An 18,572-nucleotide genomic window follows, 5' to 3' on the forward strand; every position below is an offset into this window, starting at 1 on the left:
CAAAGGATCCAAACAATCAGGAACACCTGAATCATAAAAGAAACTGTTTCCTTACAGTTGCTTTGAGAAGGGGGTTGGACTAGATGACCTCTTGAGGTCTCTTCGAACCCTAATCTTCTATGATTCTGTGTTCCTAATACCACAGAACTTCTAGTGCAAATCAGAGTTGTGATTTTGTATACACAGGAGTTAAGAAACTCCAAGGACGGGAGTAAACAATGTATTTATCTGAACGTGCCACTGTCAAGTGCACCATATATGCAACTGAATTAAGCATGGACAATATGAAGTTAGTAAGCCACAAGGGCATGAAGAATGGCTGCCCAGATCAGATCAGCTCCTCCCTATGCTATTTAAAGAGATGGGGATTTTTAAAGTTGTCTGTCTCCTGCATTAAGATCAAAGGTCTGGAAGTTTTATGGAGCTCCCCACGGCCATTTTCAAAGCGCTCATGCACTATAGGAAGCAGTGTTCTCCAGTCATCGAAGTACCTTACAGTGTGTGAAATCTGAGCTAGCTAAACACAGTCGGGAAATTTATGATCAGGTGACCTAAATGTGCAGGGACTCCAAAGCAGGCGAGTTCACGTTAATCGATTCTAACAGCATCCAACTGCATGATCCTGCAGATAGCCATGTGCATGAGCATCGTCCCTCCATGCATTGTTTCATAATAGATCAGCAGTAAAAAGCTTGCACAGCGCGCATTTTTTTAAACACACTTTCTTAGCTGTGCTGGATATGAATTTAATACACAAAATGGATTGTTGTCTGATTTTGAAGAAATATTTGGGTAGTAAAAACCTAGATATCTCCTTACTGTTTCAAATACTTTTTCACAGTAACAAGAAAGCAAAGATTTTCCCTTTCCATTTTCTTTTAAAACATTTTAATTACAAAACCTGATGGACACACTCAGTTCCTGACATTAGATATTTTAATCAGTACCAGGCTGAACACTTGAAGAAAAATAAAAAAAATTACAGCTGAAAGGTATATAAAAGCCTACTAAAGAAAAAATAGCTGAGAGACTGCCAGAACAGTGAGGGAACCTTGTAATGTGCCAAAGACTTCAAGAGGAAAGATGAGAATTCAGCCGGAAAAGCACTTAATTTAGAGTAGCCCACATTTCTTTTTCCTTGTAAATGTCATGAAATTACCTTCTTGGCTCTTCTAAAGAGAAGAAAACATATGCATGAAGCATAAGTGGTGGATATCAAATCTATTTGTGCCCTGAGTCTGCAAATCCTTATGGACATCAGTAACCCATATGCAAGTACTCCCACTAGGAGCAAAGAAATATTTGCATATGTAGGGAATTGTAAAATAAGACTGTAGGCTTGCATGAATAAAGCCAATCATAATGTGCAAAAATGGGAAAGAACCAATTTACACTTCCAAAAACATGTGAGAGAAAGAACTAAAAAAGGCAACAGGTGACTATACTAAATTCATCAAGTGAACTTCCATGTGATTTACTACACTCTTATCCAAAGGTCTGCTCAAACAGCATCTAACAAGCAATGAAACCAAATGCATGAAAGAGCACCACATTCTTTGCTTATTTGTAAATATTTCTAACATTTGCTTCCTCATTCCTTTCCAGAAAAAACAGGTCTCTTCTGCATTCTCTCCACTCCCAAGATACCCCTGGTACTGAGAGTTACTAGACTGAGCACTCTGTGCCATCCCAGATGGTGCTGAGACCATCCATGAGTCCTTCACTGGATATTTGAGCCTGCTAAAAAGATGAGAGTGGAGGAAACCATCCCTCTTGATGCATGATGAGCAGCCCCATTTGGACTACAGTCCTGTCCTGGGATGGTTAAGAGAATGGACTCAGCACAGGGGCAAAGTCAGCACCAGAGTCAAGGCTCACAGCTGCTTATTTAGATGGTACTGCTGAGGGATCTTCTAGAAAATATCTCTGTACACTGAGGATGGAGCGGAGGTTAAGGATAACCTAGGCATGGCCCAATATCTAAATAAGTACTTTGCCTCGGTCTTTAATAAGACTAGTGAGGAGTTTAGGGATGATGGAGGGATGATAAATGGGAATGTGGATATGGAGGTGGATATTACCGCATTCTGAGGTTGAGGCCAACTTGAACAGCTTAATGGGACAAAATCGGAGGGACCAGACATCTCCATCCGGGATATTAAGGAACTTGCGCGTGAAATTGCGAGCCGTTAGCGAGAATTCTTTAAACAATCGGTAAACTCGGGGGTTGTACCGTACGACTGGAGAATTGCTAACGTAGTTCCTATTTTAAGAAAGGGAATAAAAGTGATCCGGAATTATAGCCTGTTTAGCTTGACACCGTAGTGTGTAAGGTCTTGGAAAAATTTTAAGGGAGAAAGTGTTAGGACATGAGGTCAATGGTAATTGGACGAAATGCAACATGGATTTCACTAAAGGGATCGTGCCAAACCAACCTGATCTCCTTCTTTAGAGTGAACGGATTATTTAGACAAAGGAAATGCGGTAGATCTAATTACCTCGATTTCAGTAAGGCGTTTGACACGGTCCGCATGGGAATGTTAGTTAAATTGGAAAAGATGGGATGATATGAAGTTGTAAGGTGATAAGGAACTGGTTAGGGAGACTCCAGCGGGTCGATCTGAAGGGGTGAACTGTCAGGCTGGAAGGAGGTTATATACGGAGTCCCTCAAGATCGGTTTTTGGGACCGATCTTTTTACCTTTTTATTTACTGACCTTGGCGCAAAGACGGGAATGTGTTAATAAAGTTTGCGGATGACAAACGCTGGGGGGGTATTGCTAACACGGAGAAGGACCGGGATACTATACAGGAAGAATCTGGACCACCTTGTAACTGGAGTAATAGTAATAGGATGAAATATAATAGTGAAAAGTCAAGGTCATGCACTTAGGATTAATATAGATTTTAGATATACGTTGGGACGCATCAGTGGAAGCGATGAGGAGGAGAAGGACCTTGGGTATGGTTGATCGCAGGATGACTATGAGCGCCAATGTGATATGGCTGTTAAAAAAACAAATGCGGTTTTAGGATGCATCGAGCGGGTATTTCCAGCAAGGATAGGAGTGTTCAGTGCCATTATATAGGCGCTGGTGAGACCCCCCTGAATATTGTGTGCAGTTCTGGTGTCCCATGTTTAAGAAGGATGAATTCAAACTGGACAGGTTCAGAGACGGGTACTAGGATGATCCGAGGAATGGAAAATCTGCTTCATGAAGTGGGGGCGGGGCGGAGGGCGGGGGGACTCAAAGAGGCTTGGCTGTTCAGCCTGGCCAAAGAAAGCTCCGGGGGATATGCTGCTCTATATAATATATATCAGGGGATTAACGTTAGGGAGGAGAGGAATTATTAAGTTAGTCACTAATGTAGGCACCAGGACAATGGGTACAAAACTGGATATTAGGAAGGTTTAGACTTGAATATAGCGAAGGTTCGCTAACCATAGGGGAGTGAAGTTCTGGAACAGCCTTCCGAGGGAAGTAGTGGGCACAAAGACGTTCTGACTTAAGACTAGCTTTGATAGTATTGGAGGGATGTTATGATGGGATAGTTATATGGGCAATGATCTTGGATTAATTGGAGCTAAGTCTTTGCTCAATGGTCTGTGAAGGGGAATGTTGGGATGGATGGGAACTGAGTTACTGCAAGAAATCTCTTCTTGGGGCTGGCTGGTGAGTCTTGCCCACATGCTCAGGTTTCGTGATCGCCATATTTGGGTCGAGAAAGGAATTTTCCCTCAGGCGCGCATTTGGATGAGGCCTGGAGGTTTTTTGCCTTCCTCCTGCAGCGTGGGGCATGGGTCGGCTTGCTGGTGGATTCTCTGCAGCTTGAGGTCTTCAAATCACAATTTTGAGGATTTCAATAACTCAGTCATGGGTTAGGGGTTGTTATAAATGTGTATGGGTAGGGTTTTGTGGCCTGCCTTGTGCAGGAGGTCAGACTACATGATCATATTGGTCCCTTCTGACCTATGAGTCTCTATGGGACACTGACAAATGATGGACCATGGGCCCTAATGTGCCTTTCCTTCTGCCTACATGATTTTTGGGTGTGAAGAATGTTTTTTGTTTTAACGTTTTAAAGCCTTAGATGGAACTTTAGTTTATCCAGTGCTGGGAACACAACTTATGGCTTCAGAAAGAGTGAACCTCTTGCGCGCAGGAACTGGAATAAAAGTTTCTTAACCCCAGAGAACATATCAAAAGCTTACTGGAACCAAGGGATTTGGGACTGTTGCTGTGTGGCTCCCTCTTACCAGAAAATCTGTCAAGCACCGTTCAGTTACCTCCTGTCAAGTGAAGTGTCCTATTGTACCTATGGCCCCAGAACTGTTTGGGTCCTGGACTACAATTCCTGGGAAGGGTGAAGGCTCCTCTACCATGGTTAGCTCTAGTCCTTCTTTCTGTCTGTAAGAGCCATGGCTGGAGATGATGGCCTAGGCCAAACAGATAACCTGGGTAATGTACTTCCTCACGACTAACAGTAGTAACCAGCTACTAGCGCTGTGTCCTTGCTGCATCACAGTGATTTAATCCTGATCTGTTGCATGCTGCAGCCTTGGGATTAAAGTTTTTTACACTTTGGAACAGTATAGATTAATGACTTACCTAACTACCCTAAAACCCTAAAAACTACAGAAGAGTTTAGGTCTCGTGTGAGCCAGACTGCTACAAGCACCTGAAGCAGTTAAGTGGCAAAAAAGTGGTGGTCAGGAGCCATATCCCTTTTATAACCTTTGCATTACAGCATGAGGCTCATGCATTTCACTGCTGGGTGACAATTCAAGGCAGAATCTTCCATATCAGTGCCTGCGCCGAAAATCCTTGTTGCCCATGTCCTCAGCCTAGTACTGGGAGCATATGTCAGCAGTGAATAGAATGAGAAGTATTTGTTCAACTGACCACTCCTGAACTAAGGGCTTCCATTTTCAAATTTCATAGATAGATAGATAGATAGATAGATAGATAGATAGACAGACAGACAGACAGACAGACAGACAGACAGAGTTGAGAGTTTCAGGGCACAGCTTAAATGGATGCCTGGAAATCTAGCTCCCCCTCCAGGTGCTAAAGAAATAATCTCAAACTGAAAAAGAAAGGACTCTAGTTAATATGGAATTCATTGTGCAAAACTCAGGTGTGTTGGAAATTCAACCTTTGATTATAGTATTATTTTATTCTTTCAGCCCTGCAGAGTGATGTCTTTTGTTTTCTGCATAGTACATAGGAGATATGCCTTCACTTCTGAAAAAACAGTTCACGCAAACGTGGTTCTACTAGGCTGCTATAAAATGAAAAACCGAGCATATAAGCCAGAAATTGGAAGATTATTTCAAGGACAGTATGTTTTCTTTAATGATACATACAGAAGTAAAATTATTTACAAGGCATTTTGAAAATAAAGAGCTGTGAATTTATGATAAACACATAGCAGATTTGAGTATATTCTGAACTTACCACACATTATCCCCAAGGCTGTGCTAAATACCGCCATGTAACCAAAGTAAAATGATGTTTGAAACAAGCCATACATTCTGAAAAAAAAAAAAGAGAGAGAGGGCGATAGTAATTTATACCACAGGTATAGGTTCAGAAAAGGGCAACAAAAATTATAGGGGTATGGAATGGCTTTCGTATGAGGAGAGATTAATAAAACTGGGACTTTTCAGCTTGGAATAGAGATGACTAAGGGGGGATATGGCAGAGGACTATAAAATTATGACTGATGTGGAGAAAGTAAATAAGGAAGTGTTATTTACTCCTCCTCACAATACAAAAACTAGGGGTCACCAAATGAAATTAATAGGCAGCAGGTTTAAGACAAACAAAAGGAAGTATTTATTCACACAACACACAGTCAGCCTATGAAACTCTATGCCAGAGGATGTTGTGAAGGTCAAGACTATAACAGGGTTCAAAAAAGAACTAGATAAATTAATGGAAGATAGGTCCATAAATGGTCATTAGCCAGGATGGGCAGGGATGGTGTCCCTAGCCTGTTTGCCAGAAGCTGGGAATGGGTGACAGGGGATGGATCACTTGATTATTATCTGTTCTGTTCATTCCCTCTGAAGCATTTGGCATTGGCCACTGTTGGAAGATAGGAAACTGGGCTAGACTGACCTTTGGTCTGACCTAGTATGGCTGCCCTTATGTTCTTAAGTCTTTTTTTTGTAGTTTCTCAATATACCAGTTACTCCAAAGTAAGCTTATTTTTAATTCTTTAGGTCAAATGTTTGATTTGCTAAATGCTGACCTATGACATACAAGATACAACCACCACTTACTTTGTTTTGAAAAAGTAGTAGTAAAAGGAATACATGTAAACATAGATTGCAGTTGATGCAGCAGAAAGAAAGCTCGTCCATTGCCTGAAACACACATACAAGTCTGTCACACCACCAGATATGGACCAAACAAAATAAGTTTCCCTAACAAAACATATGGTGCAGGAGAAATCTGCAGCAGAAAAAAAATCTACTTGTCTAAACCTGCTGTGCTTCATGTGATAAGCAGTTGTCAGTAATATTAAATATTCATTAGCTTCTGTTTTATGTATCTTTTTTAGGCTACACAGTTTGAGAGTGTAATCAACATGCTCCTACTACAAATGGACTTACCTCACCTACCTTTTCTCTGTTACCCTCGGACCACCATGGCTACAATAACACTGCAAATAATTCATACTCTAATGTCAGCCTTTGCTTGATACAGGGTGATTTTTAAAAAAATCCACTTGTGTTTAGAGAAACTTTATTTCAATAGGGAAAATCTCTTGCAAATCTGTATTATGATTCTGAGACAGTTACACTATTAGGACATTTATGAACAAAAATGGTACTTACCACCTATAATCCTCTGCATTTAGCAGGAAGTACGTACATACAATGGTCACACAGACTGTCACAATGCAGAGGATAACCAGTACCAACATCATGAAGCCATAAACATAGTAGATCTTGTAAGCCCAGAATGAAGTGAAAATAAAATACCTAAGTAGAATTGAATGAAACAGTCAACTTTATTATATCGTAACTACACCTTTTTAGCAGTTTCAACTGATCAGGCATAATATATTTACTAGCAATAGCTAACTTAATTCCATGCAAAAAAAACCCCTCACATTTCAATGAAAATTGATCCAAAAGGGAGGATTCCTCCTAGGCAAACAATAACAGCTGGTTCCATGAACCTGCAAAATGACAGAAATAGCAATCAATGCTGATATTAGATAAATTTATAGTTTTATATTTCATTAATAAAGATATCCAAGACAAATAGTGGAACACTTAATAAAACCCAAAAAAGCCATATTAAAGGCATCCATTCGGACAAATTCTCCGCATCAGTCTCTCTAGACCCACCGTATTTAAAAAGAAAATAAATCTTACATTTTTAAAACATGTGAGAGACTCATGCCAGTCTTCATGCCTGATAGGAAGTCTACATATTGAACACCATTCACTTAAGGTGCGCTTTGGGTCAGGCCCTAACAGGACAAAGCACCCCAGCAGCGCCAAATGAAGTCAATGGGACCTCACTGCTTTTGAGCATATGACCACCTATTTAGAAGCCTGACTACAGCCTCCTGTGTTGTTGTTGTTTTTTTTAAATCTTATCCATAATACTTACCTATGTAACAAAGCCCCACAAAATCCCTATGATGTAATGTATGTAAAAATAATTCTGAAATGGCAAGTGCTATCTACCATCATTGTATGCAGTGTAGTTGTAGATGTGTAGGTCCTAGGACATTAGAGAGACAAAGTGGATGAGGTAATATCTTTTATTGGACCGACTTCTGTTGGTGAGATAAATCGTGCAGGTCTGGAAAAAGTACTCAAAGAGCATCACAGCTAAATGCAAGGTGAAAAAGACTGTTCAGCATAAATAGCACATATTCTAAGGCAGGGGTTCTCAGAACAATTTTTTTTGGTGGCCTCAGAGTACAGCTACCAGCCCTTGCTGGTGGCTGTGCTGACATTTTTTCCAAGCTCGAGCCCCGCCACCTGGGCTGAAGTCCAGAGCCAGTGTCCAGGGGATGAAACCTGAAGCCTGTGTTGCTGTTGCTTCAGGCACTGCCCCCAGCATCTCCCATTGGCTGGGAACAGGGAACCGCAGCCAATGGGACATGCTTGGGGTGGTGCCTGAAGCAACAGGAACACACACACCCCTGCGCCTCTCCTCCCCGACATTCCTTCTGCTTCCCGGAGCAGCACAGGGGGAAGGCAGGCAGGCAGGGAGCCTGACCTGTCACTGGTGTGCATCGGGCCGAAGCTGCTCTAGGTAAACAGTGGGAGAGGGCAGAGGGGAGGCCGTGAGGAGCTCGCAGGCCACAGAAAATAACCTTGCAGGTGAGACCCCTGCTCTAAGTGCTATCAATGTAAGTTATCTATATATTTGAGCAAGTCAGCTATAGGGGCACTTTTAATAATACAAGATATTCTTGCGCCTTAACCACAATACTAAGCATCAGACAATCTAATTTGATTTCCATCTCTGCCACAGATAAGTCTTGTAACCATAGGCAAATCACAGATTGTGTGCCTTTCCCCATCCCTAATATGAGAATACATCTTCTTCACAAGGGCATTGTGAGTCTTCATTCACTGTGTAGCACCATCTCAAGTATTAGCATTACACTAAAAAATGTGCTTCATTTTCAAGACTGGGGTAGCGAGAGCCGTATGTATATCAACAAAACTGAGAAATGTTGGACTGGAAGGGACCCTGAGAGGTCTTCTAGTCCATCTCCCCATGCTGGTGTAGGATTGACCATATCTAGGCATTACAGGGATTTATTTAACCTATTTTTATCTATAGACATACATACATACATACGTACATGTATATAGATATAATATTTAATAGTGATTGAGTTAATTGCATGAGTTAACTGCGGTTAATCGACAGTCCTAATACTTTCCTCATTAATAGCCTAAACTCATCATTTGACAGACCCTTACCGAAATATATATTTACTGCACCTACATTTAACAATGTAATTCATGTGTTTAAACCCAAACTTTCACACAAGTCTTGCAAGAGACAGTGGTCATGCATCTGAGTAACCAATACTTATGAGGAAAATATTTTACAAATAAATAGTTATTAGCTCAGAATTTCTGGAATTTTGTAATGCGATAGTGACTCTATGCCACAAACTTATGAATAAAATTAATACTCAGTATCTCAGAGTAGCAGCCACGTTAGTCTGTATCCGCAAAAAGAACAGGAGTACTTGTGGCACCTTAGAGACTAACAAATTTATTTGAGCATAAGCCCATGAAAGCTTATGTTCAAATAAATCTGTTAATCTCTAAGGTGCCACAAGTACTCCTGTTCTTTTTACTCAGTATCTGTAGATATTACTGTCACTTACCAGAGATGACCCCTTCATATTACCCACATTGATACTGAATTTAACTAGAGAGGTAATTTAGTGATTTAATTTGCTGCTTCCTTCATTATTTATAGGGAGACTTGTCTAAGTTGATAGTCCCACAATTTTACCTCCATTAAAAGTATCTTATTTCTTTTTCTCATCCTGATCCAGAAAAATCCATCATCTCTCCAAGATATGGGCTGCAGTATAAATCAAACCTCACCTTCTCCACTGAGCAACACACCATTAACTCAAGACACTGCGTTTCCTGGAGATTGTGGGTGTAACACATTCCACCATCCCCTTCATTTTTACTACTCCACTCTTCTGAGAGGAATAAAAATCAATAAAACCCATCCTTTGAGGACAGTTTTATTTCCACAGCTTCTCTCCTCCTCACTAGATACAAGCTAACAGGGCAAGGAGATTGTATTCATGATATGCATGCTACAAGCTAAAAAAGTCTATTTTTTGGAAATAAAGATGCCTTTATATTCACATAAAAAGAAATATTCATGAACAATATCAACTCAATGGCCTAGAGAAACCTCTTACCCAAAAAACATGTAGTGGCAATGCAAGCTGCCCCCAACAACATCCTCCAAATGTCTCTAGGCCCTAACTGGGAGAAACCCACCTCCAAGGGTGAAGCTAGTTCAGTCTCCAGGGCCCGTTCGGTCTTAAATCTGTCAACGATGCTAACTGAGGTGGGAACTTTGATTTCTGGGGAAACCTATCTACCTGGAATGGGAATGGTACCACAAACTGGTGAGTTCAAGTTGAAAGTTTTAACCTTTATCCATCCAATCCCTTTAAAGAGATGGTTTAATGCAAAAAATTAAATCAGCTTCCTGAGAAGCTTTTTCCCCCGCACACATGCCTTGAACTAAATATAAATTTAAAAGCTACTCTCAAATTATTTCTGAGGTACTGGAATCATTCAAAATTCTAAACACATTTATGTTTGAGTGAATACACAATGTATAAGCACTTCTCTTTACCATTTTTTCTCCGGTATTGGACGAGGCACAGCATTGACACGACAAGGAAAGTTGGGCTGGCCCGAGAGATTTCGGCCAAGAATTGTACCAACAAGGTTCAATGGAAGAATAACAAAGAAACAAATACAGCATACTGCCACCTGTAAATTCAATAAACAGGGGTATGAGATCACAGAAAAGAAAATAAAGAGACATCTAAAGTAACAAGGCACAAGTGTTGTACCAATCATACTCCTAGTTATAAAACATTAGCCAACATCCAAACTACTTTTTTGACTGTTGAGATGCAATATTTGTGTTTTATTCCATAGCAAATCTACCAGAAGAAAGTGCTAAAAGAAAAATGTACTCTAGTAAAATTGTATCTGTCTGAAAATATTAACCAGTTTCTGCTATGTTTGTAAAGAGTTTGGAACAAATTTATAGCAGTCTCTTCTATTTATAATGGTTAAAGTGAAGTTCACGTTGTACACTGAAAAACTGAAACCTGGACCCTTTATTCTGCTTCACTGTATCAGAATTCAGTGTCAGAAAACTTCTCTGATTACAAAAAGTTAACTACACTAACCCTGAATAGATATTACCTAGCTGATAACTAGACTCATTTAAAATAGTTAAATTTAAAATCTGCTTACAATATTCTGGATCTGTAAAGATCTTCCAAAAAAGCCAAAACCACAATGCTGAAGCCATATCACACTGTTCAAATTGACACTTGGGACCAGATTTTCTGAACTATACATACAAATGGTCAGACAGGTAACTGATTATTTGCACGTTCAGTTACCCACTTTACAAACAAAAAATACATGTACAAATCAGTGCACAATTGCATATGTACAGTGAAGAAAAATCATGCCCTTTATTCTGCCCCATTCCAATGAAGTGTGCCTCAGAAGACTTTAGAGCGAACCATCTCCAGTTCTATATACAACAAGCAATTTTTTTTTCTGCTCATGAAAGGAAAGGGCATTTGTAGTAAAAAAAACCCAAAACAACAAACGAATTATAAATACTCAGCAAGATGTTCCCTAATCATGTAACTCTTGAATATAAAAACTATGAAACTACTTGGAAATATATTAAATTACTCAATAACATTCTAAGACACAGTACTTCTAAGTAAAAATAGAATGGTTACTCGCACACTATAGTAACTGTGGTTCTTCAAGATGTTGTCAGTGTGACTCTCACTGTAGATGCACGTGCACAAGATCGGATTTCTTTGTTTGAATACCCATGTCTGTTGGGGCCATGCATGCATCCATGCTTCCTTGTGTTTGGACATAAAAGGTGGAGTAACCATGTCCTCCCTCAGTTCCCTTGCAATTCAAAGCCTGTGGTAGCTGAGAACTCCAAACAGCAGGGATTGGACGGGGGGTGTTGTGGGATCCTGTAGAAGAGCGTGGCAGGGCCCCCCTTGGCTCCTACCTCTGCTAGGTCCACAAAGTCACTCTGAGACCCTGGGGTCAGTAATCACAGGTGGTTTATTTACACACTTTTTCCCACCACCATTTCACCATATACAATTGGCTCTTCACCATTTGGAGACAGGAGAGAGGGAATAGCTACCTCCCTGCTTCCACTCCCTGCCTTTTCCCCTAGCTTCCTTCCCTTGAGGCTTTTATACAGCCCCAGGCTAATTCGGTGGCAGCTCTCTCTGCTTCCCCAATTAAGGCCAAGTTATCTCCAGCCAGCTCTAATTTATTTCCCTAAATGGGAGTGGCGTGACAGAGGGCTAAATCAGCAACCCTTCACCCAGCACCCTGTCACAGATCCCCACTGATGACATCTTAAAGAATGATCACCCTACGCAGCTGACTGGCAAGTGGTATCCCCTCGAACATTGGGAATGAGCTGTTTCACTGTTTGACTAATCCAGCAGAAGTACTGCTCTCCTGAACTTGGCACCTGACCTAGCAGCTAAGTCCAAGACACAGAGTTTGACAAAGGTCAGTGTGTAACTTCATCTCGAAGATCTCGGACACTAGCATGTCTGAAGAGATCACTTGAGCTCTACTGGAGTGAGTGAGACTTGCTGTTCAGTTGGAGATGCAATAGCTTGACTTTTAGAACTCAGAGCCAGAAATAGATTGGGCAACAGTGTAAATGGCTTAGTCCTGTCAATATATTAAAACAAAGTCCTGCACACAATTTCTTTTCTCTCAGTGCCAGTGTGGCTATAAGGAAGCAGATTGGTAAGATAGTAAATTGGTTCAGATGAAAATCTGAGACCCGGGAAATCAGTTTTGGATGAGGTCTTAGGACCACCTTTGTCTTATATAGTGGAGGTTCAGTCACAAGTGCCTAAAGATCTTCTGGCCAAAGTGATAGCACATTACAGACTCGCTGCTGTCTCCCACTGTCACCTGTCTCTGATCAGCCAGTCATCTACGTGATAGATGTGAACGTCTTGTCTTCTAAGATGCACCACTGCCACCACCAGGCATTTCGTGAAGACACGTGATGCTGTAGAGAGGCCAAATGGCAGTATCTTGTACTAGCAATGATCCGATCACACTGTGAATTTCAGGCACTGCCTGTGGGCCAGATAGATAGCTATGCAGAATGTTGCACCTTAAGTTGAGAACCCTTAAGCAATCTCGAATGTGAAGAGATGGAACGATAGAGGCAACAGTCACCATCCTGGATCTGAGGCAGCCTATGTATTTGTTTGTCTCAGGGTCTAGGATAGGAAACAGATCACCTTTCTCTGGGATAACGTAGTACTGCAAACAGAAGTCTTTTCCCCCGTATTATTCTGGAAACTCTTCTACAGCTCCTAGATGAAGCAACAAGGCCATTTTCTGTAACAGGCTCTCATGAAAATGGCCCCTGAAAAGGGAATGGGAAGAGGGTTGAGAAAGGTAGGCTGTGGAAGTAGATGGGATAGCCAGGGGTGACTATATCAGCACCTATTCGCCCAAGGTGATATTGGACCAACTGGACCTGTGGACCAAGGCAAGATGGCTCCTGATTAGCTCTGATGTGGCTCCTGACACTTCCATCAAATCGGTTAATTGGGTGGCATATGGGACAGAGGAGGCAGAAGAGGTGTCCTCTGGTACTGTGGCCTTTTCCACTATGACTAATCTGTCAGTCTGCCTGGGAGTAAGGGTAAGCCAGCTGCCTCTGCTGGGGCTGATATTTTTAGGGCTTCCCATAAGGGGTTAGTGTATAAATCTCTACTGACCTCAAGGTAGCCCTCGAGTCTTGAGGAGTGGAGCACTTTGTCAGCCCTTGTATTGGATCTCCATCCCCTTGAGTGGGAGGTGCTGGATGATATCTTGGATCTCTCAGTTGCCCAGTGGCTAACAGACTGATTCTTGTTTCATGGTCACTGCCATGTCAGAAGCACTCATGACTGGCTGAGGACTCTTCTGATAACCCTCTGCCCTTCTTTAATAATCTTCCTTATCTCTTTCATCATGTTATGTAGCACAGAACAGGAGTCACCCTGCTCTATGTTAGGAAATTATACTTGGCAAGCATTGCCTCATAGCCACCCAGAGTTGCAGCGAAACCAAAAAGAGTAGGTTTTGTGCCTGAAAACTTCTGAGGTCCACGTCCCCAGGTGTGCCTCTTGTTGATTTCAACTTCTCCCGCACTGCTACAGCTACTAAAGAAGCTGGGCTCAGGGGGAATAAAGTTCTGAAAATTCTTCAGGGACACTTGATAGTGTTCTTCCACCCATTTGGACAAGGACTAGTGCTGGCCAGAGACTCCTGGCTAGCTCTAATATGTCCTCATTAATAGGGAGGGAAATCCTGGCTGGGGCTGATGGGGTCAGGATACCATACATTTGAGAGCTCTCCTACATAAACATCTCTGTGTCCAGGGTCTTCACAATGCAAACCAGGAGAGCCTGAAAGGGCTTAAAATAGTCACCTGCCAAGGCAGGAGTTGGTGCAGCTGCCTCATCAGGTGATAACTATTCTTCTGCTGGAAATTGGGGATGTTCTCTTGCTACTCCTAGCTCCTGAGTGGTCAGTGGCCTAGGTAGTGATGTCACCAGGGAGCCTGATCTCTTCCTGGATCAGCAGGAAGATCTGTTTTGGGATACTTGAGATAATAGTCCCTGGTGAGACCAGTAGGGCCAGCTTGGCACATTAAATGGTACTGGCCCAGATGCGCTGGTCAGCCCATTGCTATTCAAACTTCTGCTGCATCAGCATCTTGTGAGAGGAATGCTCAGTACCAGCTCTCAGGTTGCTCTTAAAAAGGTAGAGGAAAGGCATCCCTGCTCAGCATCCGGGAGAAGGCATGACCAAAGAATAGTACTTTTTGAATGGTAGTGACATGTGGCAATATGCTGATGTCTCTGTAAAGAATCTAGGTGAATCCATAAAGAGAGACTGAGCCTGTAATTGGCACAGTGGTCAGTGCTGGTGTCTTTGCTGGTGCTGGTTTGCAGAACATTATTTCTACTTCAGTAGAAGACATTAGGCACTCTCTTTGGAGAGTGCTGTTCCTCCTTCTCCTTCAGGATTGTTTGCCCCAGCACCAGGAGCCATGTCTGAGCTCCATTTGGTTGTGCCTTTTGGTCTCACCCTTACGTTGGGGCACCAGTTCTGGCTCCAGTGCTGAAGTTGTCAATGCTGGGAGTGCTGATGTTGAGATTGGTGCCGTATCAGTAGGCACCAGTGTAGTGACAGAAGTCCCTGGTCCCTGTGCTGAGGCTGTCAGTGTCAATGTAGCAAATGCAGATTTGGATGGCATTTTCTTTCCTGCCACTGCTTGACATTGGAGTTTGCCATCCGCCCAAGCAGCACTTACTGAAGATGACCCTTCTTGCTCTTTGGAGACAGTAGTCTCCTCCAGATCCAAGGTAGCATGCACTGATTATTCAAGCAGATGCAATTTCAGCTATGCAACCCTTGACTTTCACTCCTTGAGAAGGATTTACATACCATATACAATGGGAATGCAATTCTCCTCCAAACAGTGAGTAAGCCCACTGACTGGATGAGAAGGCCATCATAGGTCAGGCAGGATTTAAACCCATAGGATCTGAAGTCTGGCATAGCAGCAGGCACACAGTACCTATCCATGCTATATATAGCGAGAGTCTTTTTTAGGAACATCCAAATTAAAGAAAAGAATGGACATGGGGACGAAGATACATTTCTTCCCCGAAAGTCTGGAAATGGATGTGTTTTTAAGATCAACAGGAGTAGTGAATCAGACACTCACAGGGTTCTGCCTCCCTGTCATGGGTGGAGAGAGTGAACTGAGCGATGCTGCTGCTCTGTCCTTTATGCTCTTGCACAGGAGCACAAGGAGCATGTGAAGCCATAACAGACACTGCTAGCCAAGGGAAAAAAAGTCTGGTTTTGCGCACATGCTCACCTACAGTGGATGCACAGTGACACACACTTGAACTGCAGCTACTTTGCTTAGCTATCACTTTAACAGTACGTGATTTTGATATCAGAATTACGCCTTAAATTAATTCAAGCAAAGTATGTTTTATTACAGTCAGCTAAGGGAAATTCAAAGGACGATTTTAACCAATACTTTAAAAAAATGTACACTTTCTGTCTGGAAAGCAGGATTTGCAGTTACAGTAAAACTCAATACTGACTAAAAATCTAGACAAATTATTTCTATTTAAAACACCCTAGTTAGTTCAATTTCTTAATTTTACTTTTATTGCTGTATTTCTTCAACTAAAAATATCCATTCTTTAAACATCAGCATTTTGACTTATTCTCCTGGATTCAGTTGCCATAGGAGAGCTCTTCTGTAACAACAGCCTGCTTTATTTGTAATTTTTTTTTTTTTTAGGGAGAATTCACTATTATATTGCCCTCGACTAAATGTGTACCATTTAATTTTTCATACTTGAAAAGAAATTGTCAAGAGGGACATAATTTATGTACTAGCTCCACAGGCTTCACATTTTCTAACAACTGTAAGAACTTATTACATTCAAAGGTGATAATTAAAATTTTTATGAGCATATCAAATATTAAATTGCCCCTGGCAGGTTGTGTTGTCCTGACTGCCAAATGCAGAAGGGATGAATGTAATAAAAACTGTCCATGAAGAAAAAGAGGCTTGATCTCTCCTGTCAGATACCAATGCTGCACACCAGCGATCATGTGACTCCCCCCTCATGAGGGAGGGTATGTAGAGGATACAGAATTTTTTTTTACAGCAGTGCAGGTTCACACTTAAAATCTGGACAAATGAAGAATTAATATACAGAACAGTAAGAATCAGCGGCATCAAAACTAAAATGTTTTTAGCATATAAATAATAGTTACCTGGAATCCTGCCTCAATGACAACTTGACCTGCTAAAAGTTGAGCTATAAGTGTTACACTATGTACACATTAGTAGTAAGTTGGGTTTTCAAACTGAGTTAAGACCCGGCCTGCATAATTTTACTCATTATTTGTCTTGTGGGACCATCTTGGAGCTTGAGACATGGACCAGGATCCCATTGTGCTAGGTGCCATACAAACTCATATCAAAGATGACGAGTTTAAAATCTAAGCAGTTCAGAGTACTTAAGGGTATTACACAAGCTGTATCAGGATAAAATTGAGCAAAAGAAATCTAAGTTACATGTTATTACATACAAATAACTACCTTAAAAGAACATTAAGGCTGCAATGTAAAGCACTCAGAAGTTAGAAAATACCAAAATTAAGACTGCATGGGCAATATTAATCTACCCCCTTTTTATGTAAGCATTATGATTCAGTCTTTAATTACATGATCACACACTATTTTTTGCAAAGGATCCCTGGTTCATTCAGTGTACAAGATGAACATGGCTCAGTGAATAATACCACATGCGGCTGTGGTCAAAGACTAACTCACAAGGGGACTTAGGCACCATTCACAAAACCACAGGTGGTGGTGGCTAGCAAGCCAAAAATACCAATTCTTTATAGCTCTAGTTGCGAGTGCTTTGCATATCTGTAAACCAGACTTCAGACGCCTTCAGTTAGGCGCTCTGAAAATGGGAATGCAGTGGCTACCTGTGAGGGTCAGATTCATGTGACTTGCCCAGCAAGACACAGGAACTGTGTAGCAGAGGCAGGGATAGAATCCTGTTCTCCAGGGTAGCATTCAGCTACCTAAACCACAAGACCATCCTCGTCCTGTAATCTCTTCCTTCATTCACTATATAATTTCCAACTTCTGCAACAAGTGAAGCAGGGGTCCTACAAATAACCTCATTCACTAGACAACCCTGATTCATAATATAGTATGTGACCATACTATCACACTACCATCATATATGGAACATATAGTATGTGGTCATATAATTTAAAACTATTGTAATGTAATGCATCCATAGAAGAGGCCAAATTAGAGGTTGCATAGGCACTTAATTCTGGCACTTCCTAACCCCTGAGAGCTTGACGTTGCACCCTTAATGTTTTTAATGTTGTTTTTTGGATGTAATTTCCTAGGTTTTTAAAAAGCAAACAAAACAGAAATTCCCTAATGTGGAATTATACTGACACCAACATGGAACATCAACACGTAACATCAATTTTAAATCCACAGCACAAACATCTGCCACTTGAGCTAATATTAACTGAGTGCAATAGTAGGTTGTCATCCTGTATGTGAAACCACCATTAAAGGAAGAGACATTCTGCAATTGAGTTTCACTTCTGACAGCAGAAGAACTGAGACTCCAGAATACTGGGGTCTATTCCAGATGCTTGGGGCGTGTACTCTAGTGGTTACAGACCCTTTGGCCTCTAGCCCCCTCCAGCCTGTCCTCATCCCAGTCCCTTACTATAAGGGAAAGTTCATGGTACTCCTGAAAAATACAATTCTCCACGTCAAAATATTTTCCTCTGACCATCTGTGGTTCTGTCCTATGTCAGCTCTTGCACAGAATCTCTTGCACAAGAACCCTGTTAGTAAATCTATTCATCAACCCTATCCCATCTACAAGAAGCAAGGGAATAAACAACGGCAGTGACAACTATGCAATTTCCCACAACAGAAGTAGCTCAACTTTATATTTCAAGAGGTATTTCCTGACCAAAATACGAGTTATTCATAAACAATAGGACAGATTAATTAAACAAATCAATAGGAAATAAATGTATTAACACAAGATAATTTTACCAGAAATGTAAGAATGCAGATAGAGAAAAGGACCAGACCAGACCCAATGTCTTCCCATGAAAATAAAACAGACATGTATATG

At 41.3% G+C, this 18,572-nt stretch overlaps 1 protein-coding gene across 1 annotated transcript in view; it reads right to left on the reverse strand.

The window, feature by feature from the left end:
- Window positions 1-18,572, reverse strand: part of TM9SF3 (transmembrane 9 superfamily member 3) — an 84,669-nt gene that overhangs the window by 5,813 nt on the left and 60,284 nt on the right. Inside the window, exons 10-14 of the mRNA XM_032778204.2 lie at window positions 10,388-10,527; window positions 7,125-7,193; window positions 6,847-6,993; window positions 6,289-6,372; window positions 5,459-5,535 (exon numbers count right to left, since the gene is read on the reverse strand). Coding sequence (XP_032634095.1) covers window positions 5,459-5,535; window positions 6,289-6,372; window positions 6,847-6,993; window positions 7,125-7,193; window positions 10,388-10,527 — 517 coding nt within the window. The remainder of the gene's footprint in view (window positions 1-5,458; window positions 5,536-6,288; window positions 6,373-6,846; window positions 6,994-7,124; window positions 7,194-10,387; window positions 10,528-18,572) is intronic.

This window comes from Chelonoidis abingdonii, chromosome 16 (genome assembly GCF_003597395.2).
Source record: "Chelonoidis abingdonii isolate Lonesome George chromosome 16, CheloAbing_2.0, whole genome shotgun sequence".
Classification (NCBI taxonomy): domain Eukaryota; kingdom Metazoa; phylum Chordata; order Testudines; family Testudinidae; genus Chelonoidis; species Chelonoidis abingdonii.